Source organism: Drosophila elegans, unplaced genomic scaffold (assembly GCF_018152505.1).
Source record: "Drosophila elegans isolate 14027-0461.03 unplaced genomic scaffold, ASM1815250v1 contig_183, whole genome shotgun sequence".
Lineage (NCBI taxonomy): Eukaryota > Metazoa > Arthropoda > Insecta > Diptera > Drosophilidae > Drosophila > Drosophila elegans.
The window spans coordinates 13,623,744-13,647,702 of record NW_024545550.1 but is presented as its reverse complement, the minus strand read 5'-3'; the positions used below and the strand labels follow the sequence as shown (position 1 = coordinate 13,647,702).

At 41.9% G+C, this 23,959-nt stretch overlaps 1 protein-coding gene across 3 annotated transcripts; it reads left to right on the top strand.

The window, feature by feature from the left end:
- The first annotated feature begins 890 nt into the window (after positions 1–890).
- Positions 891–23,927, top strand: LOC108141517 (protein gooseberry-neuro). 3 transcript variants are annotated; one of them, XM_017264947.2, is made up of 5 exons: positions 891–1,092; positions 6,691–7,004; positions 10,120–10,231; positions 22,223–22,813; positions 23,317–23,927. In XM_017264947.2, exons 1-5 carry the CDS (start codon positions 1,056–1,058, stop codon positions 23,595–23,597), a joined length of 1,335 nt encoding a protein of 444 aa, XP_017120436.1. In that variant the 5' UTR covers positions 891–1,055; the 3' UTR covers positions 23,598–23,927. The 3 variants fall into 3 exon arrangements, with proteins under 3 accessions (XP_017120436.1, XP_017120437.1, XP_017120435.1); XM_017264948.2 differs by having other exon boundaries at positions 891–1,783; XM_017264946.2 differs by lacking the exon at positions 891–1,092 and adding an exon at positions 6,112–6,565.
- Positions 23,928–23,959: the final 32 nt, after the last annotated feature.

Genomic DNA, 23,959 nt, shown 5'->3' with positions numbered 1-23,959 from the left:
GATTTTCAATTATTCCCAGTTGAATCGGTTCGTCAGTCGGCACATGTCAAAGTGGGAAGTTGTTGCTTCGAAATCCCTGCGACCATAATTGTGGCATCCATTTCCCGTTAAGCCAAGTGTACCGACTCGTGCCGACTTTTCTAGCTTATATGGCTGGGTTTTTGAGCGGATTGTTTTATTTCGGCGGCTGTGAAAAATTGAGCTGCATGTTATCTTTCGTTGATTTAATTAGATTTCGATTAGTTCCGCCATTTTTGCATTTAATTGACGTTATGTTTCTGGAATCGAAGATTATTATTGAACAGGTTTTGAACTTGCCGCCTACTTTGTTCAGCGAAACTTTCTGTAATCGTTATTAAATTTTATATTTCATTTTATCTTGAGAGATCATTAATATTTACGAGAACTTGATATTTCCGAAAATCAATTCTGCACATACTTTGCCGTCAACATTAAAATTTGATTTGTTAATCTAGAAATATTTTACTGTCTTTAGTGGGCGTCTAAAATTAAGCGTCATTAGGTCGATTAACACATTAGATATCATCAACTCCATTATCATTGATTATCATCGCTTTATGCTAATTTTGAGTTTTAGATAAAGCCCACAAAAACAGCGCGTTACTGTTCCCACCTTTAACCACTAATTTAATTAGCATAATTTGGCAACACCTTTTTCGGCTGTCGTGACGACGCCCACTTGCCTACGAGCAGATGTGTATCTTCCGGATTCCTTGTAGATATTCCTATTTCTATTTGTGCGTTTAGGCCAAAAAGCGCTGCTAAAGCGATTGGCAACGCCAGCGCAGGATATAGGCAGCTAGAAGTTGACTAAGTTGGCGTGTCAAATCGATCATTGGCACAGTTTGACAAGTCTATTTGACTGGACAAGTCCGTGAAGCGGGAAACAAAACCCGGCCTAACAAAGCCCGTCGCAGCGACCTCCGGGAGTTTCGGTCTGGCCAGGTCTAGACTCAGAGTCACCAGGGGGACAGGGACGGAGCGTATCACTCTCGATTTGTAATGGACTCTAAACATGCGACATAAAGAGGAAGATGGCAATGCAGCGGCAGGACCTACCGCCGACAACAGGTAGTCGCACTAGTTGGTGCAGCATCTCGGATAGTTGTCAATTTGCGGTTCTGGTGTTAATGGTTTGTTAGTACGCGGCGGTGTCCTTGCTGTCTCGTCCTTGACGGTCATAGTCATAAGTCCGCCCAGCCAGCCCCTCGTCAGACTCACCGCAATTATGACGCTTGTGGTCGGTGTGTTTGCGGTAATTTAGTTATCTACCAGGACTTAATGCGATTTTCGCCGGAAATAGCCAGTTGGCGGTCAGCCACAGATCTTTGATTTAGCATGCACTATTTAAAAACACATTCGGCAGCCTATAAGCCCGTTTTACTGTCAATGCCCAGCGATAAACACCCAGACAATACAATACTCTCGGCCCATAAATATGCCCAGTCCTGCTCCATCGATTGGCGGTTGCATGTTTAGCAAATTACTCAACACGGTGCACGGCAGGCAGGCGGAGTAGCCCTCCGCTAGCCATTAAATAAATTATAACGAACTGCTGGCGAAAGAACGCCCCTTGCCTTTCGACGCTGAGCGCAAACAAATTGCTCCCTGCCAAGAGCTCGCCCCGCCACGTGGGAGACGACACGCAGTCTGCAGTTTTTGTGGACAAGAAATTTTGACAGTGGGATTACGATTACGGGACCCTGGGCGAAGGAGCAAGCCATTTGCTCAAAGCAAATGCCGCTGGGGGTTTCCTTTTCGGGTGAGTTTTAAATTTATGTTATTGATGCGAGAGATATACTGAATGCACTGAAAGAAATTGGTGGAAAAGTCGAGGCAATAAAAAAATGGATTTCCTACTGAAGTCGTGTTAATCTTCACACGAGTCTTCAAAATTGTTCCGCACAAAACTTACACAAACTCGAAATTTCGGTGAAGGTTGCACTTCGAGGCGAAATGAGTTACGGATTTGTAATCGTTTAGGTTGAGTGCCAATCTGAGCCAGCTCCATGCCTCAGTCATATAAACAAATGAGCATATGTAAAATCCATGCTCGACAGCGGCCACGACAACTTGGTCTGACGCTGATGCTGAGGTTTTTTACGACTTGACACAGAGTTTCCGAGGACGGACGGGATGAGTCTGCGGTGTCTGCAGTGACTGCAGTGACTGGACAAAGTGGCCGACAAAAGTCGGTCGGAGATCCGTGCGCTTCAAGCTTGGAGTTCGGCGGGCTGCTGACTGAAATGGCTTTGAAGCGCACATTTGCCAAAGTGATCGTAAAAATGCCAAGCCAAATACCTTGAGCACGTCAAGCGCAGCAATTAAAATTGAACTTTTATGTTACAATGACATATAGCCCAGTCGCAGTCCCGGGTTGGCCCACGTCGGAGCGCCTTAGCGCTCAAATGAGATGCTGATAAGTGCTGGCGAGAAGCGAGTCGGGGCGGGGCATGGGAGTGGAGTGGAGTGGAAAGGCCATGCGTGTGAACGGGGCAAGATCAAAGCTCGCGCCGCAGCCACGCACTTGCAACTGGGAAAAGGACGCAGCTAGGGTGCGAGCGAGTGAGAGGTCTGTTTCGGCTGGACAATGCAAATGCCGAGGTCGGTCCCGTGCAGTTTGGTTTCACAATTTAATTGCAAATAAATTGAGTTTTTGGTACTTCATTTAAGCGAAACACGCTAAACCTTCCTGGACCCGCGGATCCATCAAAGTCGGCTGAAGATGTCTTTTTTGCACTGCTCAAAGTTGGCTTTTACGAGTCTCTCTGCATTCACAAGACACAAAACTCTCAAAACGATTTTTTTGCATGAAATTAAAATAGTTTCCTATTCAAGTGTCTTTTTAGGACTCTTTGTTTTGGTATATCTCTTCTTCTCCTCACCTCTTTAAGCAACTACCATTTCCTCCTTCCTGGAACAACCAATCAAAAAACTCTCCCACTTGGGTACTGCCAAATAATGAGGTTCCTCTAACTGATCCATCAAAACTCCGTTAGAAAAACTGTCAACAGATGCGCAGGAACTCTGAAATTAGGCACACAGTAAAAAAAAAAGTAGTATCAGTAGCTGACGGTCGAACGGAAGCAAAACAAACAAACTGGCGAGCCGACAAATATTGAACAATCGCTTATGACAGATCGCTCGTCCATCTGGACCAGGCCAAAGAGGAGGACAAGTGAAAATTAGGCACACACACGCTCTCGCACTCTCACACATAAAAGACAGTTGTCAAACAGTTTTCACTCCTTCATGCTAAATTTGCAAGGCAAACAAACGCCGTCGTTGGTCCCGCCGGACTGGCCAGACCCAGTGGCAGGGCAAGGATTGCGGAGGTGTCACTACGCAGGGTGCCGCCCAGGACGGAGGCACAGCAAGTGGCGGGCAATGGTCTGGGACATTTAGCTACTCGTTCGGGATACGGTAGTCCTTGGCCTCAGTACACGCCAGATGGTAGACGACTGGATTCTGGAAAGCCTCATCCTATTCATACGAGTCGATGATAATAACTTTGAAGAACCTTTACGCCCCCAACCCCCCCTTTTGTTAATAGTTTCTAAGGAGGTTTACAATCTTGTGAGTTTGAATGAAGTTGACTTTACTCACATTTGCCTTTTACTGCCTCTTATAATGATCTATAGAACAAGTTTTATGTATGCGCTCCCTGGCGACAAAATTTACAGCCCACTCTAAATCTTGGGTCTGCAGTGTGGCCAACATATGCTCTGATTCAGAAGACGGCAATCCTTAGAATTTAGGCACACAATTTACGGCGTTCATAAAATCCTGCCAATAGCGTGGCACATGGACCAAAGCCTTTCAAGGATCCAATGCATTCTTACAGCCATAGTCATTGATTTTGGAATATCGTTTATTAGACGCTAATTGGGGGGCTTTGTTGACGACATATTAACTGGAAAGTATCCCAAAGAGTGTAAATTGAAGTCTCAACACGTTTTTATTTTCTTCGTTTTCGGTCAACAGTTTGTAACGCAGTGAAGGAGACATTTCCGACCATATAAAGTATATATATTCTTGATCAGCATCACTACGAGAGTCGATCTAGGCATACCCGACGGTCCCGACTGTCTGACCGTCCGTCTAACTAGTCTCTCAGTTTTAATGCTATCTGTATGAAACTTTCCCAAAAGTTGTCTTCGTATTGCACGTAGTGTATAAGTCGGAACAAGCTGGATCAAACGACGGAACCTTAGAATCGCGAGCACATAAAGTGCCCTTATATCAAAAACAAGAAGCCAACATGCCACACCACATTTAATGGCGCGTTTCCGTATTACAGGGTCCTTAGAAATTTGTTGGCACTTTCTGATTATTAAAAGTTTTAAAGCGGTCGCTGGCACGCTTGAGGAACTCCGCTAATTGAAAACTGTCAATACGCAAATTAGGAAATTTGTCATGTTTATCGTGACCAAATGCTTGTGGTTTCGGCCTGAGCACGGAAATGGGCGAGGACGCAATCAATTAATGCCTTGGACGGGCATGTCCTCTTAGGCTCATTTGCATTGCTGTCGTAGATGAGGCATACTAGTGCACTCAAGTGCCTGGCAGCACTGGGTCCTTGCATAACGCTTCATTAGGATCGATTTTTATGGTGATTATTGTAGAGACTCCAGGTCGGCGTAACAGCTAAGTCCTACTTTGTAGTACCCAGCATATTTCATCAGCCTGCCAGCTCATTCCGCTCAATTCAGTTCTGGACCGAAGGATGTTTAGATATTTTTATAGATAAGAGATTTGCATGCGGCCTGCTACCACGAGTACACTTTCATACTCGCACAAAAGGCGAAGCAGCCATTTTCGGTTCGAGTTCATCCCCTGTCCCCTTCTGCCTCGTTGGAAGCCAGATGCAGGCGGCATGTGCGCATCCTTAATATGCGTAAACTTCACGCTTAATTCTTTATATTATGATTATGTCCTTTCGCTATTTTCGCTTTTGTTCGTTGGTTTTTCAATTTTTCTAAACTGCATACCGTCAAGACTTTGCCAGGTGTGACTTCGTTTGCCGTTAATGGCTGTTAATAGATTTTTATGTTTGTATATTGGTAATTGACTTTCCCAGTTCAGGGCAGAAGGTTCTAGATTGGAATAACGAGTAGCTTTGAAATCGCTCTGTTTGGTCCGTCGTAAACCGTCAATCACGGAACCAGCTAATGAGCTTGAAGCTAATCCACATGAGGGGTCATTGTTACACTACATTTCATTAATCAATTGCAGCTTCTCCTGGCAACTGAGAAGAAATAAGGAAAACTACCGCAAACCTTGACACGATTTCATCGGCGTAAGCAAGCATTAACTGACATTGTGTATGTCGCCAAGGGAGGATACGCCAAGAAGCTAAAGGAAACCCGGACCCCATAAACTTGCACGACAAAGAACTAGCCTAACTAGAAGCTGGCCAAGGGAGAAGAAAATAGTAGTGGAAGTGTGAGAATGGGATAAACATACACTGGGAGCACACGGCACGCAACTGTGGGTGCTAAAAATGCCAAAACCGGAACGATTGATAATGCGTTCTGGTGTGAGTAATGGTGTTCGGCTTGGTCTTGGTCTCGGTCCTCGGTCTGTGTCCTGTGTCCTGTGCCGACGGAAGCCTTCACGGTTTCGGTTTAATTGGCTGCCAGCGACAAAATAAAAGTCACACAATTCATTCAAAATGTTCGGGGACAGCTGCACACCCAGAGTGATCAGGCGAGAGTAGGAGGGGGTTGATATGCGGATATATTATGGATGCGTTGCAATATCAAACGTCGGGCCAGGGCCAGCTGAGAACCAAACCGCCCTAAGCGAGCTCAGCCAATCAGAGGTCTTTCGAGGCGTGGCATTGCCTCGATTAAAGCGCGGTCGGTTCGCTCACCAGCGACTCGCTCTCAGTCCGGCAACGAAGTTTTGATCGTTGCCATATTGTATACGGCTGTGGCGCTCTATCCGGCATCAACCACTGAAAGGGCGGACGCGAAAGCTGCTCTCACTCTCCCTCCTGCCAGCATCTCCATCTCGGTGGTGGTGGCTCGACACGGAAACCAGTTTATGGAGCGATCTCATTGTTCATTCGTCTGCGGAGTAGTCGTCGTCATCGCCCGGACCGGCCGGCCCTCTTTAATTTATGCTCGCGCTTCTCTTTAGTTGCTTTGCAAGTCTCGTGCTGTTTGATCGCCAAAGCGCGCGTAGTTCCAAGAAAATTTCCCGCAGCCTCACCACCGGGTTGGGAGTTGCAAAATTCCGTCGGAATCGGAAACGGAATCGAAAGCCGCTCGTCGCAGGCTTCGCAGTGATGAAGTGGAGCTTTTGGGCCATTTTCTAAGTGATCTGTCGCTCATATGTACTGCCTCTGAGCTCTAGAGTTTAAATCATAATTGTGCAATTGTATCGACTCTGATGCACTACTTTAAAACCAAAGCAAATTTGTTCTACGGTGCAGCGTTATTTTAGGTTTTAAGCTATTAATAAGTAAAGTGTATTCGGACAATGGATATGTCCAGCGCCAACTCGTTGCGGCCTCTATTCGCGGGGTATCCCTTTCAAGGTTAGCTACAAAACTGTCAACTTAAACAAAATATTTTAGTTTTATTATCACAAATTATGGGTTTGTTTATGAGCCTTTGTCGCTTTAACAAAATGTTTTTTGTATTTGATCTCACTCGCTCACAGGACAAGGTCGCGTTAACCAGCTCGGAGGCGTTTTTATCAATGGTCGCCCGCTGCCCAATCACATTCGCCTTAAGATCGTGGAAATGGCGGCTAGTGGAGTTCGGCCCTGTGTGATCTCGCGCCAGCTGCGCGTCTCCCACGGCTGCGTATCAAAGATTCTAAACCGATACCAGGAGACGGGCTCCATTAGACCCGGTGTAATAGGTGGATCTAAGCCCAAGGTAACCTCGCCCGAGATTGAAACGCGGATCGATGAGCTGCGAAAGGAAAACCCCGGCATATTTAGTTGGGAGATACGCGAGAAGCTGATCAAGGTAAGTAGCGATGAGCACCTGCAAGACTGCAGGAAGCAATAAAATGTGCCAAAACAAAGGATGCAAGGACATTTCCAGCCCATCGGTAGTCTTACCGCATGCCATTATTTGACACACAGGGCCCAAATGCGAATCAGTTTACTTCCGTTTTCCGAAAAGTCACGTGGCCGACTCGGGCCGCCCGCTGGCTTTGTTATGACACGTTGCCGACGAAACCTAAAGGCCGTTTGCATATGCCGGCTTGGTTGTTGCCCAGGTGGCCAAAACAGCCCAAGGACCTATTTTGAACTTGGCCGCTCATTGACAAATTTGTTGTACAACGGCGGCGACAAATTGTCGCTTGCCACCCAAACCGTTAAGAAATCGATTAAACCATAAAGAGTCGGCTGACACTGCCGTTGTCGGTTTTCTTGTCGGCATCGATTGTGTTTTATCCTTGAGGCGACAAGGTGCAAAAAGATAATATATTTATGTCTTTTGCCTTTAGGACATTGCTTCAAACTTCCTGTTTGGCATGCATTTTTAGGGCGTAAGAAAAATAAGGCAAAAGTAATTGGGACGGGTATGTCAATCGAACGTGTTGATAAAACATTTGTTTATTTATTTTAACACATTTCGCCACCCATATCTGTTTTAATATGTTGCCTCACAAAAATTTAAATTTTTCCCAAATTTCTTAACTTTAAAAAAGATGATCACACATATACACACCTTAATATGGACGGAAACGTTAAGTTCGAAGAAGTTTTATGCTAGCTTATGTCTGAACCTACGCCCATATGGCTTATTCACTGCGGTAAACCATCGATTTCGGATTACTGCCCACTAACCGGGGCAGCTCCTCTGATCTACGTCTGGCCTGTGACGGCTGTGTTGAAGTACTTGTTTTCCCCTGTCGGCGTTATTGCATAGGAGGCGAAAGATTCACTGGAGTATTCGTGTATTCATGCGCCAGCCTCTTTTGGCGGCTCTCGTCTCGCTCTTTATTTGAAGCCGCAATTAGCCACACTTTATGTGGCGATACGTTTCGAGCGACCATCGATACGATCGGCCAACGGATCAGAGTTGGTATCTTTTCAGACCGTGTCTGTACGATGCTCACTCTGTACATATGTGCACAGAAAAAAAAACTAAGTATGAATTTGTTAATTAAAGAATTGAATTGATAATAAGCGCTGACTGTGTGTTGTATAATGCAAGGGGTAAACTCTCATGATATAAAAAAAATGTGAAAGAAGAATAATTAATTTAACTCGAATCTTGGTCTAGCAGTGAGCTTTTAACTACCTCTAGGTGCGCATCACGCTTAATTAGAATACGCTTCGGACATCTCTCCTGGTTCGGTTTTATTCCTGGGTGCAACTGTTCCTCCTCTACAAATGAAGCTTGCTCGGTGGCGGTGTATCTTTGGATTGGATTAGGCTCACACTAATTGGGAATGGACCTTCGAGATTTAAGTCTCAAAATTATTATTACCCGCTGACAAACTGTTTGATTTCCAGAAATCGAAATATTTAGGAACACAGAACGCACCTGTCACTCAAACAAAAAGCTAGCACAGCGATATGCAGCGGTAGACAAAATACATATATGCAAAGAACATGGTTCGAGTATAAAGCGCAGTCAAGCGTCAATACAACTGTCAACTAATTAATTAAATTTCAATTGAAATTGTTAAGCCAGAACCAAGGCGAAGGCAAAAATGTATCTCGCAGTCGGGGGCCCGACCGAGATCAGTTTTGCTTGGGGTTTGGATTCGGGATTGGAATTGGGTTCCAGTTGTCAGTTGCCTCAAGATAAGCCGTCACACATTCCAACGGAACAACCGGTATGGTAGGCCCCAGTCAGAGTCCCAGAGCCAGCCCCAGCACAAGTCATAAATAGCGCAACACAGTCCAGTTGAAAATCAAAACATATTTCTGTTGTTGTCTCCATGACACATTCAATAGAAATAGGAGCCAGAAGACCGACACCAGTTAGCCCGGGGCAGCACACACAGCATTTAATCGCGACTGGACAAAATGTCAGTTTCGGTTTCCGTGCCCGGCGTCTTGTCTTGTCTCGTCTGGTCTGGTCCACGTCCTGTCTATGAGGTGCCAGTTATCTCACCTTTGTTAGCCGAGGAATTAAAATTTACCACAGCCCAAAGAGTCGGGGTATCGGGGTATCCCCACCACGATAATTTCGTTACTGAAAATTAAAATTATTAATCATGAAAATGTTTGCGGCACATGCCACTCCATTTGAGCAGCGAACTGACACCCGGCCACCGGACAGACGAGTACTGTATTGCTGGGTCACACTTCGGCCACCAAGAGCCAGCCTCCAGAGCTGGGATTTCACTGCCAGACATGACGCTGCGTCGCACAGTTGCACTTCGTTGTGCAGCGATTAGTTTGAAGTCGACATGTCGCTCTAATGAAAACTGACAGTTTTATTCCTTACCATAGGAAACGTCTTTTGGTATTGATTTCGGGATTGGATAAGTGATTTAATATTGAAATTATAAAAATATAGCGCAATTAAAATATATATATCCTTCTGAAAAATATACGCTCTTTACTTTTGTGCCGTCCAAAGTAAAGCCTTACTTTGCATGTGGAAGATTATCTTCACACTGGCCATTTTCCGCAATTTGTTTTCCATTTCCGCACCGGTTTTCTTTCTCAATTCTGTTCAGTCTCAGCACTTGTCTCTTAACACAACACGCGTCACAATCACAGGGCAAGCGCACAGTTGGAGATAAATTTTCATACATGGCCTAACTCTCGACATGACATTTTCCTAATTGGATTACCAGACAAAGTTGTTGAGAGAGGAAGAGGGCCTACCCCAAAGACATCTACATAAAAATTGTCCAAACACAAAGGCTGACCGACGACTGTAGCATTAGTGTCAGAGCTTTCTAGTGCTTGGTTTCCATAAAAGCCGTCCCCCATTCTTCAGAAAACCAACAGTAGCCACGAAAAATATATATTGGTCCCCCGCCTTATCTTAATTTGAATTAGTTATTTATTAGCTACGAATCCGAATCCACTATAATTAACATTAAATATAACCCGAATCATAACTAGATTTCTAATTGGATGACTTTCTATTTATTCCATAAATACAGGAGGGCTTTGCGGATCCCCCGTCAACGTCATCGATCAGTCGGTTATTGCGAGGTAACGATCGAGGCAGCGAAGATGGTCGGAAGGACTATACTATACATGGAATTCTTGGAGGTAAGAAAAACCAGATTACCACGATAGGCAAAAGAGAAACCTCTTTGGGAAGGGGCACGGGAATCTTGCTGTGAAAATCACCGATCATTTATTTGATAATTTCGGAAAATCATCATCAAATCATTTGTAGCTCAATTCAACAAACTGGTGTCGGCAACAAGGCTTTGATCGTCTTAGAACTAGCGACTTAAACTTAAATAAAAGCCGCTCGGAAGGAGAAAGAAAAGACTACAATGGATCTTGCTGACCATACGATAACGATCTCGATGGCTTGTTGGCGATACACAGCCGAAATAGGTGTAGATGATGACACCTGAGAATAAAAAGTACACAAGTCCGAAGATTCTCTTGCCACATCCCAGTCCCAGCTAATAACCCTGTTTTCCAATGCCTTGCGTGAGATCCGTAGTGCCTCCGCCTTTGTCCAATGATCGGAGCCAATAATCATGCTAAATATGCATAGTCATTCGATAAACGACCGACGGAGTCAAAGCGGTGGTCGTTCAGCCAAAGAACTTGTTATTCCACTCGCATATGCGTTTGGGAAATTGAGTAGAAATTTGTTTTGTATATTCTCTCACAGCATCATAGGTCGCGCTCTGCCCCGTACTTCGCGTTTTTAATTAAAGCCGATTTCCAAACTACTTTTATATGTTCTCCTATTTGCAATTGCTAATTTTTCCGACTCTGTTATTTGCCGACCTCATGCGTCAAAACAGAAACCCGACTCACAATAGCCCCAAGGGGGTTCCCTGTGATGTCACCTTGAAGTTAAATGCGTACAAGCCAACAATGACTCAGGTCCAGTGGCCTTAAAGGAAAGTCATTTGCCCTATTGTTTGCTTTCTATGAAGGAGTTCCTAAGCGCTCTGTAAAAATGGCCCTCACAGGTGAAATGCTAAAGGGAGGACCCAAATGCAAAATAGACTTCGATCCCCATCCCACCCTTTTAAGTTTCCGTAAGGCACCTGTGTTCTTGAGCTATTTAACTGTTGTCGGAATAGTACAAACATAAAAAACATACTAAGCATAATCTACACAGCCCTGACACAAGGGTAATCATTATGTTGTCGAAGCGTATAATAAGCACACGCCCTCCCATCATCATTGATTCCTCGCCCCCCAACAAATCTCCGTGCCCACATACAGTCAATGCCCGGCATCGTTATTATAGCTGGCCAGCAGAAGCAGCAGCAACTTCAATCGGAAACACTCCGCAGAGACACATCCCAAGTGCAACTGGCCAGACCCCAGCTGTGCTGGAATCTTTGGGATCTGGCACTTGGGACCTGGGATAACAAAATCGGTGCCGTTGCCTGTAATCAACGCGTTCTTTGCCGGCGACTGAATGATTCCTGGCCCTCACCTACAGAGGCCGAAAATAAAATTATTCATTATTAAATATGTTTCTTCATCCTTTGTTTCGCGTATAATTTCGTTTGATTTGGATTTTGAACAACTTATACAACTGACTCAGTCAGCCTCCACGATCATGTCTGCGTCCGTCGCTTTTTCCTACTCGCGTCTCTTTCCCAGCCCCATCCAGAGCTTCCCCTGCTCTGGCCACAAAGCCCCAGTGTCGCAGACTGTGTTTCCCGGCGGCTCGCTTTGATCGCGCAAATACCGAAAAATCGATGGAAAAATATAAAATACCCAATAATAGCTGAATATACCCAAAGAAAAAAAGAAAGAGAAATTGTGTGGGGGCTACTGAAATAAGTCAGGTGACAATAATGCTGTTATAATTTTTGGTCAAAACCAGTGAATAATATTTGAAAAAAACCGACCAAATGAGTCGAATAAAGTCGTTACTAAGAGCAGTCGAGAAATGCGGATGGAGATCCTCAGCCAAAAGTTTTAGAAAATAAAAGGTGAGGAGGTGAGACATCAGACGAACCTAATTATAATTCGGCTTTTGAGCCGTTTTCCGAAAAAAGGAAGCATATATAATCGCAGCGAAAACTCCTAAAGACTCATTGTATATTATTTGGTATTCGCACTTGACTTCTTCGTAATCTCCGACTTGAGCGGCATTGCTCCCCGGACAGACAACAAACACACCGCTAAGCGCTTAGCACGCCTCCGCCGAACTGAATGACAATAGCCAAGCTGTCTATTCGGAGTGCTAAACCTTGACTGATAAATACTCGTGCGTTTTTTTTTTATTTTGTTCGATCGGCCCACTAAAAGAAAGAAAGTGACCCAACACAATAAAATCAAATGGCAAAACACCGACAAGAAGTCAACGGAGAAAGAAAAAAGCCGAACAGAACACTTGTGGCAATTAGTGGCCACGACAAAGGCATCAAGAGAGGCCGCCGTGGGAATGTCTGGCGATATTTACAAAATAGTCTCCCCCAACCCAAGAGCCTAGGACCAGACAATGCGGCAGCATTGCAAGGGCTAATCCTGGGCCACAAACACAAACATGTTCAATTATTTGCAAAAACAGTAACACAAATTGGCAACCGAAGGACGAAGGCAATCCTGTCATGGGAGTTCACACCTCCTCTAATGATTCGCAACGGGATGTCAGAAGAAGAGAGGAGAGGTGAGGAGCATTCCTGCAGGGTCATATGACAAATGACAGCATGGCGAGGGAGGCATCTCGGCGGTGATTGCGCAAAAATACCCTATCCTTGCATGTGCGGTCTCTAACCCGCAGCACCGATTTCGGGACTTCGGAGCTGTCCCTTATCTCACACATATGGCTCGATCCAGTGGTTGGCTCATTTGTTCGACTCGAAAACCCATTAAAATCGTTCATGCCCGAAAAAAGTGTCAACGTAACAAAAGCATCGCTTTGACTTCAAATGCACCGATCTGGAGCGGTTTCTTTAATGCCCTCCAGGGTGTCCTGGAGCGTTCTGTTTGATCTCATTGTAGGCCGGATCGTTTCGGTCCGACTTTCGTATGTTTTCCGCCGACTCGACGCACTGGTGCGCCCCCCGAGTCCGTCGTTCGTTCGTGTTGATTAGTTACAAAATATTTTATTAACGTATTATCACACTTTAACCGACTTCTCTCTCCTTCTCTTTCGTTCTGGCCGCCGTGGCCGTTCATCTGGGATTTGTTTTGATCAAGTATTTGTATGCATTGTTATTTAAATTAGTTTTATTTCACTTTGGCCCGATGTAGGAGGATTCTTTCGATTTCGATGATTACGTTCCTTTTGCAGCCGAATTTTGATTATAACTATTCTTTTTTTTCCCTTCTTCCCGTTGTCCATTTACATTGAACCCCTTTAAATGTTTCTTAATTAGTTTTAACGGGCCTCAGTAAGTATTCAGTGATCCGCCCATTTCATTGCGGTGCCGTTTCTAGCATAAATTACTAGATACTTTAGTGGTTATATTATACAAAAACAAGAAAGAAAGCAAACTTCGGCAATCCGAAGTTCATATACCCTTGCAGCTATTGCAAAAATTAAATATTCTTGAAAACTTAAAAATCTAATTTACTTGCGTATATGATTAAAAACATTGAAGCTATGATGATTTGCAGCTCAATTATTCGATAGTTCTCATGACAGCTATATGATTTCGTTTTCCGCTTTTAATAAAATTAAAAGCGTAATTCTGAACTGTATAATTATTAATAAGTCAAAAAGAATTAAAAAAAAAAAATTATAAAAAAGTTGTTTCAATGGATGCTTTATGTTATAGTCGTCCGATTTTAATGACATTTAAACCGTAATTTTAAAATATTTAACCATTACTATATTTCGAAAAACTAAAAAAAAAATTAGGAAACAGCAAACTTATAATTTTTTCATTTATTTTTCCGATTTTTTCTATGGGAGCTATATGCTATCGTTGTTCGATCCGGCTCGTTCCAACTTATGTACTACCTGCAAAAGAAAGACAACTTTTGGGAAAGTTTCATGCAGATGGATTAAAACTAAGAGACTAGTTTGCGTAGAAACGGACGGACAGACGAACAGAAGGACAGACGGACAAGGCTAGATCGACTCTCCTTCACTGCGTTGCAAACTTCTGACTGAAATTATAATACCATCTGCAAGGGTATAAAAAAGAAGCTACTGTGCAGGTTTTTAAAACTAAATGTGTGCCTTGTGATTTCACAAATAATTATAATGTAAGTACATATCATGTAAAAAATATATTCAAAATAATATTAAACATTCAAAAATTAATTCAGGGTCACTTACCTTCGTTTTCTATTTTGCTTTGATGCATTTGCAAATGTACACATACATACATACTTTCCAATAAATCTTGTACACATTCACATGCACAAATACATTTGCGCTTGTCCCGGGGAGCACCTCTTGCATTAAATGACCGAAATTACCGATTTAAACGCGAACGAAATAATCAGAATTTAAAGAAAATTTGAATCTAAAGGTTTTGCAGCTACAAAAACCGGCCTTTTTGACACAATTCGGCAGCATAATAATAACTATTAAATTTATTCCTAATTTGTTCGGAGGAGGCGTTATTCCGGGCAGACAGAACACTGCAAACTGATTGAAGATGGAGAGAGAGACGAGCAAAGAGCAAGTTTCCGATCGAAGAATAAGCTATTCCTTTCGGACGTTTTTCTTCCTCTTCTCCGTGAGAATGATTTGCAATGTAACGGAAAGGAAAGAAAACACGCAATTAATTCTGGTTCAAATTTAAGATAAATAAGTTAATTTGCAAATGTACAAATGCATATGTACATACTTTCCAATAAGTCTTGTACACATTCACATGCACAAATACATTTAATAACTATTAAATTTATTCCTAATTTGTTCGGAGGAGGCGTTATTCCGGGCAGACAGAACACTGCAAACTGATTGAAGATGGAGAGAGAGAGAGACGAGCAAAGAGCAAGTTTCCGATCGAAGAATAAGCTATTCCTTTCGGACGTTTTTCTTCCAATGCATATGTACATACTTTCCAATAAGTCTTGTACACATTCACATGCACAAATACATTTGCGCTTATCCCGGGAAGCACTTCTTGCATTAAATGACCGAAATTACCGATTTAAACGCGAGAGAGAGGTAGAGAGAGACGAGCAAAGAGCAAGTTTCCGATCAAAGAATACGCTATTCCTTTCGGAAGTTTTTCTTCCTCTTCTTCGTGAGAATGATTGGAGATGTAAACCGAAAGGAAAGAAACCCCGTAAATAATTCAGGTTCAAATTTAAGATAAATAATATAATTATTTATTTTACTTGCAAAAATTGAATCTTTTAACGATACGTAGAAAGTTTAAGTCGTTTAGCAAGTTTTTTTCCTGTTTTAGTACAGTAAAATTGGTTTCAGAACCCTAAAACATCAATATGATTTAAACAAACAAACAGGACGACAAAAGTTTTAGTATTAACGAGAAAGGAAGCAAGCTTCGGCAAGCCGAAGTTTATATACCCTAGCAGCTATATTCAAAATAAATCACCTATTAAACATTAAAAAATTAATTCAGGGTCACTAACCTTCGTTTTCTATTTTGCTTTGATGCATTTGCAAATGTACACATACATACATACTTTCCAATAAATCTTGTACACATTCACATGCACAAATACATTTGCGCTTGTCCCGGGGAGCACCTCTTGCATTAAATGACCGAAATTACCGATTTAATCGCGAAAACGCGAACGAAATTATCAGAATTTAAAGAAAATTTGAATCTAAAGGCTTTGCAGCTAGAAAAACCGGCCTTTTTTACACAATTCGCCAGCATAATAATAACTATTGAATTTATTCCTAATTTGCGCGGAGGAGGCGTTATTCCGGGCAGACAGAACACTGCAAACTGATTGAAGATGGAGAGAGAGACGAGCAAAGAGCAAGTTTCCGATCGAAGAATAAGCTATTCCTTTCGTACGTTTTTCTTCCTCTTCTTCGTGAGAATGATTGAAGATGTAAAACGGAAAGGAAAGAAACCCCGTAAATAATTCAGGTTCAAATTTAAGATAAATAATTTAATTATTTATTTTACTTGCAAAAATTGAATCTTTTAACGATACGTAGAAAGTTTAAGTCGTTTAGCAAGTTTTTTTCCTGTTTTAGTACAGTAAAATTGGTTTCAGAACCCTAAAACATCAATATGATTTAAACAAACAAACAATACGACAAAAGTTTTAGTATTAACGAGAAAGGAAGCAAGCTTCGGCAAGCCGAAGTTTATATACCCTAGCAGCTATATTCAAAATAAATCACCTATTAAACATTTAAAAATTAATTCATGGGCACTAACCTTCGTTTTCTATTTTGCTTTGATGCATTTGCAAATGTACAAATGCATATGTACATACTTTCCAATAAGTCTTGTACACATTCACATGCACAAATACATTTGCGCTTATCCCGGGAAGCACTTCTTGCATTAAATGACCGAAATTACCGATTTAAACGCGAGAGAGAGGTAGAGAGAGACGAGCAAAGAGCAAGTTTCCGATCAAAGAATAAGCTATTCCTTTCGTACGTTTTTCTTCCTCTTCTTCGTGAGAATGATTGGAGATGTAAAACGGAAAGGAAAGAAACCCCGTAAATAATTCAGGTTCAAATTTAAGATAAATAATTTAATTATTTATTTTACTTGCAAAAATTGAATCTTTTAACGATACGTAGAAAGTTTAAGTCGTTTAGCAAGTTTTTTTCCTGTTTTAGTACAGTAAAATCGGTTTCAGAACCCTAAAACATCAATATGATTTAAACAAACAAACAATACGACAAAAGTTTTAGTATTAACGAGAAAGGAAGCAAGCTTCGGCAAGTCGAAGTTTATATACCCTAGCAGCTATATTCAAAATAAATCACCTATTAAACATTTAAAAATTAATTCATGGGCACTAACCTTCGTTTTCTATTTTACTTTGATGCATTTGCGAATGTACACATACATATGTACATCCTTTCCAATAAATATTGTACACATTCACATGTACAAATACATTTGCGCTTGTCCCGGGGAGCACCTCTTGCATTAAATGACCGAAATTACCGATTTAAACGCGAAAACGCGAACGAAATTATCAGAATTTAAAGAAAATTTGAATCTAAAGGTTTTGCAGCTACAAAAACCGTCCTTTTTGACACAATTCGGCAGCATAATAATAACTATTAAATTTATTCCTAATTTGTTCGGAGGAGGCGTTATTCCGGGCAGACAGAACACTGCAAACTGATTGAAGATGGAGAGAGAGAGACGAGCAAAGAGCAAGTTTCCGATCGAAGAATAAGCTATTCCTTTCGGACGTTTTTCTTCCTCTTCTCCGTGAGAATGATTTGCAATGTAACGGAAAGGAAAGAAAACACGCAATTAATTCTGGTTCAAATTTAAGATAAATAAGTTAATTTGCAAATGTACAAATGCATATGTACATACTTTCCAATAAGTCTTGTACACATTCACATGCACAAATACATTTGCGCTTATCCCGGGAAGCACTTCTTGCATTAAATGACCGAAATTACCGATTTAAACGCGAGAGAGAGGTAGAGAGAGACGAGCAAAGAGCAAGTTTCCGATCAAAGAATACGCTATTCCTTTCGGAAGTTTTTCTTTCTCTTCTTCGTGAGAATGATTGGAGATGTAAAACGGAAAGGAAAGAAACCCCGTAAATAATTCAGGTTCAAATTTAAGATAAATAATATAATTATTTATTTTACTTGCAAAAATTGAATCTTTTAACGATACGTAGAAAGTTTAAGTCGTTTAGCAAGTTTTTTTCCTGTTTTAGTACAGTAAAATTGGTTTCAGAACCCTAAAACATCAATATGATTTAAACAAACAAACAGGACGACAAAAGTTTTAGTATTAACGAGAAAGGAAGCAAGCTTCGGCAAGCCGAAGTTTATATACCCTAGCAGCTATATTCAAAATAAATCACCTATTAAACATTTAAAAATTAATTCATGGGCACTAACCTTCGTTTTCTATTTTACTTTGATGCATTTGCGAATGTACACATACATACATATGTACATACTTTCCAATAAGTCTTGTACACATTCACATGCACAAATACATTTGCGCTTGTCCCGGGGAGCACCTCTTGCATTAAATGACCGAAATTACCGATTTAAACGCGAAAACGCGAACGAAATAATCAGAATTTAAAGAAAATTTGAATCTAAAGGTTTTGCAGCTACAAAAACCGGCCTTTTTGACACAATTCGGCAGCATAATAATAACTATTAAATTTATTCCTAATTTGCGCGGAGGAGGCGTTATTCCGGGCAGACAGAACACTGCAAACTGATTGAAGATGGAGAGAGAGAGAGACTTGCAAAGAGCAAGTTTCCGAACGAAGAATAAGCTATTCCTTTCGGACGTTTTTCTTCCTTTTCTCCGTGAGAATGATTTGCAATGTAACGGAAAGGAAAGAAAACTCGCAATTAATTCTGGTTCAAATTTAAGATAAATAAGTTAATTTGCAAATGTACAAATGCATATGTACATACTTTCCAATAAGTCTTGTACACATTCACATGCACAAATACATTTGCGCTTGTCCCGGGAGCACCTCTTGCATTAAATGACCGAAATTACCGATTTAAACGCGAACGAAATAATGTGAACTTAAAGAAAACTGGAAGCTAAAGGCTTTTCAGCTAGAAAAACTGGCCATTTTGAGACAATTCGGCAGCATAATAATAATAATTTAATTTATTCCTAATAGGCGAAAAGTTTGCGTTATTCCGGGCAGAGAGAACACTGAAAAGTGATTGGAGGTGGAGAGAGAGACGAGCAAAGTGCAAGTTTCCGATCAAAGAATAAGCTCTTCCTTTCGGACATTTTCTTCCTCTTTTTCGTGAGAATGATTGGAGATTTAAAACAGAAAGGAAAGAAAATCGGTAAATAGTTCAGATTCAAATTTAAGTTAAATAATTTAATTATTTAAATTGCAAAAATTGAATCTTTTAACGACACGTAGAATGTTTTAGCCGTTTAGCAAGTTGTTTTCCTGTTTTAGTACAGTAAAATTGGTTTTGTTAACCCTAATACATATATATAATTTAAACAGAAAAACAGGACGACAAAAGTTTTACTATTAACAAAAAAGTCGTTTAGCAAGTTGATTTCCTGTTTTAGTGCAGTAAAATTGGTTTCAGAACCCTAAAACACCACGCGGAGTATGCTAAGTAAAAAAACGAGAAATCCGTCCTACAATCAAAATGTACTCGTTCTTGAACATTGCAATAAATTCTTATAATAAAAAACTAAACTTAAATTGAGCACCTTTAAAGGACGGCCCGGTGTGCTAGAGCGTGTTGGTTATTTAAATGCAGTTATTTTTAAATCATTTTTTCGGCTGCACATAAACATTAAACGTTCTTATTCATTGTTAAGTGTATCTAAGTCCTTATCTAGTCTGTATTTGTATTTTACTGAAAAATTAGGATGACATTTTTTTGCGTGGAAGAATGTTTTAAATAACTAACTTATGAAACAACTAAATAAATAAAAATTTAAAAGCGTATATTTAGTCCAAGTTTCTCAACTTTATTGTAACGAAATCAGATTTTAGATGCCGAACGATCTACATCTATCTATATTTATTTTACATGTCCCTGGGTGTACAGAATCCATATCTGTTAAACACAATTATAATACCGACACCACATTCCATCCTACGTGAGCGACTCAGCGCTTGTTAAACTTAGCGCAAATAAGCGGCATTAATATTAAAGCTCTTGTAATCCTTTTGCTGACATAAATCTTAAGACACGAATCTTAAGACTTAACGAGCAACATTCGCCGCAATCGAGCCCAGCTGAAATGGGCTAAGTTTAGCTGGTCTGGGTCCCCTTCGGCCGTGCCCGAGACAATGTCACATAGTCCGAAGGCTTTCAAACCCCGAATCTGAATCAACTGACATCTGACAGGTCGGTTGTCGCAGATCCCCTTACCCCCAACAAAACGAGAGGGCTGTTCATGGATTGTTTTTCAATTGCATGTCGCTTTTCCAGGCATACATGAAGCTGCATTAGATGCACTAATTTCAATCAGGGGGTCAGTGTCAGGATGGTTGATTGATGAGCTGCTGGATTTTACTTTGCCTTCCCATGTATTTCCGAACAAGAAAAAAGGTACGGAGCAGATTGATCTTTGCCAGAACTGGCATATAAGCTGTGCAGCAATTGACCATCAGAGTTGATTCGCTCCAAAAATAAATATCCCAAAAAGTCTGGGGAAAATGACCGCTTGCCTTTTGCACTTTGCCACACAAGAGCCGGGTTCCCGAAACACTACCTGCTGTTCGAAAACACAGCCTAAACGTCGTCAAAAATGATGGAATACCTTGCCCAGATTACAAAACCGCAGTAATTTATCAAAGCGCAGGGCGTCAAACGGTTTTCCACGGCGACCAGTCACCGAAATGAAAGCTCAAAATTCAAAGAGCTCCACAGTAGCCAAGGTGGTGCCCTGTCGGTGTTGGTGCCAAAATAAAAAGGCTTTTGTTTTCAGCGCTGCTGGATTGTTTTCTACCCGGACCGGACCGCCAGTACTACCGGCTCTCTTTCGCTGCCATTGATGGGTCAGTAGCAACAAATTAATAAATGTTTAACATTTAAAAACTAATTGATTTTTCTGCCTTCCACATTTCTTGCCGTCGTTTCTCTCGGCCATTTGCTTTGTCTCTGGCCCTGGCATCCACGTACGGCTTCTGCAGCTCTAGAAATCCCGACCCCTTTTTTCGAATAATTAAGTTTTATTGTTTCGTATGTTGAAAGATTAATAGTCCGACTTCTGTATTTTATTATTAATATTCATTCATTTTCATTTAATACGCATGTGAACTTTTCTATTTATTTATGGGACCACAGGCAGAACTAAACAGTGGGCGTTTCACGCTTCAAAGTTTTTTTTTGAGGTTTTGCCTTAGGGTTTTTTGGGTGTGACCTGTTGGTTGTAGAAGCTCATAAGCGTTTTCGGCAATCCGATTGCGACAATTTTTATATATGCGATTCTGGACCAAATAGGTAGTACCCTAATATACAATGATGATAATTATAGTAATGCCATTGGGAGGTCTAACTCAGCGCATGCATCTTTTATGTTGTAAACAGTGTTAAAATCCCAATTGGTCACATTGGAAAAGAAAACAGGAAGCCACCTAATTCTTAAAGTCAATTAATAATTTAATTTGGCAGACCGGAAAAATAAAACCTCGACACTGACCGCAACAGCCAGATAAGTCAGTTCCTCAGTACCTGGCATTCAGGTCAAAGGGCGATAAATTAAATCGAAACCCAAACTATTTCCGCTTCACCAGCAGACATGCACACAGAAAGGTTACAGCAGGATCAGGACGCAATGGATCCTGATTGCATTATTTTTGTGATCCTTGTTGAATGATTCCCGCAAAATACTGCCGCTTTTCGGCTTTGATCCTAGGCCGGTGGGGCTGAGACTACACCGCGTCTCAAATACCCAGTTTATTGTGTAATGAGCTCTCGAAATAATTTGAATGCTCTGCCACACGCCGCGCTTCAAGCCCGATTGCCAATGACAGCGGCTTTCCCCATTTCCCTTTCGTAAACAGATGCCGAAGTTAATTGGCGCACTCCTCCATGGCCGCTGACAACTTGCCGATCATCTTCTTGTGTAATGTGATATATTGTGTCACTTGTCAATACTGTGACTTTTACGAGCTGCCAGCGGCAACGCCCCGCTGGATCTCAAGAGCCCGTCCGGCCGCATTGTTGCCTTCTATGGGATCGTCGGATCGTCGGTGGCTTTGACAGATTTGTTGCGCTCCCTGACGTCTCAATTAATATGCAATGGCGCGCAGTGAACGTCGACTCCCATTCACATGGAGCTGGGACCCCGAGCCGATCTGGGAGTTACACGATCGCCGGCGATTCACGTCGGTGGGCCTGTTCATTGAATCCGGAGATCAAACCGCAGAATATAATTCAGTTTCGAGGGAACCAAAGGGCGTGGAAAATTGTACGGCTTCTTACGAGGCGTTAATAATTTAAGTTGCCTTTTAATAAAGACCCAAATCTCTTTCCCATCGTTGCAGGCCGTGACTCCGACATAAGTGATACGGAGTCGGAGCCTGGGATTCCGCTGAAACGCAAGCAGCGGCGCTCCCGGACCACCTTTACCGCCGAGCAGCTGGAGGCCCTTGAGCGGGCCTTTGCCCGCACACAGTACCCGGACGTGTACACCCGGGAGGAGCTGGCCCAGACCACTGCCCTGACCGAGGCGCGCATCCAGGTCTGGTTCTCCAATCGTCGCGCCCGTCTACGCAAGAATTCGGGCGGCTCGAGCTCCGGACTTTCGCCCATGAACAGTGGCAGCTCTAGTGTGGGTGTTGGAGTGGGCAGTGGAGCGGCGGCGCCACTGGGCTTTGGGCCTTTGGGCGTGGGTTCCATGGCAGGCTACAGTCCTGCGCCTGGCACCACCGCAAGTGGAGCTGGCATGAACGATGGAGTTCACCACGCCGCCAACGCTCCAAGTACCCACCACAGTGCAGCAGCGGCTGCTGCAGCGGCGCACCATCATACACAGATGGGTGGCTACGATTTGGTACAAAGTGCGGCGCAACACGGATTCCCCGGGAGCTTCGCTCAGCCCGGCCACTTTGGGAGTCAGAACTACTATCATCAAGGTGGGTGAACTTTAAGCAATCAAGCTAATTTTCACTGATATAAAAAAGCTTAGTAAATTCAAGAGTCTTATACTCAATTTGAATTAATTAATTAATATTCATCCAATAATGCTTTTAATTATTTTAAATGTTGAAATATTCCATTGTGTAAAACATTTAATACAATATCTCACTTTGGGATTCAGGACTACATACTTTCACCCAATATTATTTAGTTCTCTGATACAAAATGCTTAGTAAATCCAAGTATATTACACTACGTTTTATATAAGCTTCGCAATGACTTTCATTAAATGCGGCCTTTATTTAGATTATTTAGATATTAGATTATTTAACCAGAAAAAATTTTAATAACTGAAATAATTTTTTTTTAAACTCAAGGCATAATTCTCTTTAGTAGCATATGCATATCATTTTTCCTTTTTAGTATAATCCTGTCAGGATATCAAAGCTCATCAATTTAGTCCTGGTTCAACACCCTTTCTTACTTTCTTTTTTTGCAGACTACTCCAAAATGACCATTGACGACTTCTCCAAGCTAACCGCCGACAGTGTCTCAAAGATCTCGCCCTCACTGCACCTGAGCGACAACTACTCAAAGCTGGAGGCGCCTTCGAACTGGTACCATCTTAACCAGTCGGCGGTGGCCGCAGCCAACTACAATGCCCACGTAGCACAACACCAGCTCAACGACTACGCCGCTGCAGCGGCTCACGGCTCAGCGGCTGCCGCCTACAACCACCACCCCTTACCGGCGCAAGGTCAGGCCAAGTACTGGTCATGAACTTTGGATCCAGAGACATCGCTTCACGAACGAGAGCCAATCCATTTTTGCGTTAGTTTTATGCATTTCAATTATCAGCAGAGGCACATTTAGATGTTAGGCAACTATTTATACAACGCAAATGTGAATATGGAAAATAACGCTTACTGCACGTGCATTACATGGCTTTTATAGGCGCATTAAGGCTGCCAGCGTTTCCATACAAGCATTTCGAAAATAAAGCTACAAATTAATTTATATTTGTAAACCTTAGTAATAAGATATTGTTAGCTTCAGTACATGTCAGTACCGGCGAAAATTCGTTTAATAAAACCAATGATGTGGAAGATATTTTTCAGCGTTTAAATACTAGCAGACGCTTG

Excerpts from the sequence above, each read along its gene's own strand:
- LOC108141517 (XM_017264946.2), top strand. The coding sequence starts at position 6,508 with ATGGATATGTCCAGCGCCAACTCGTTGCGGCCTCTATTCGCGGGGTAT. Across the intron at positions 6,566-6,690 it reads CGCGGGGTATCCCTTTCAAG|GACAAGGTCGCGTTAACCAG; the intron begins GTTAGCTACAAA and ends ACTCGCTCACAG. Across the intron at positions 10,232-22,222 it reads TATACATGGAATTCTTGGAG|GCCGTGACTCCGACATAAGT; the intron begins GTAAGAAAAACC and ends CCATCGTTGCAG.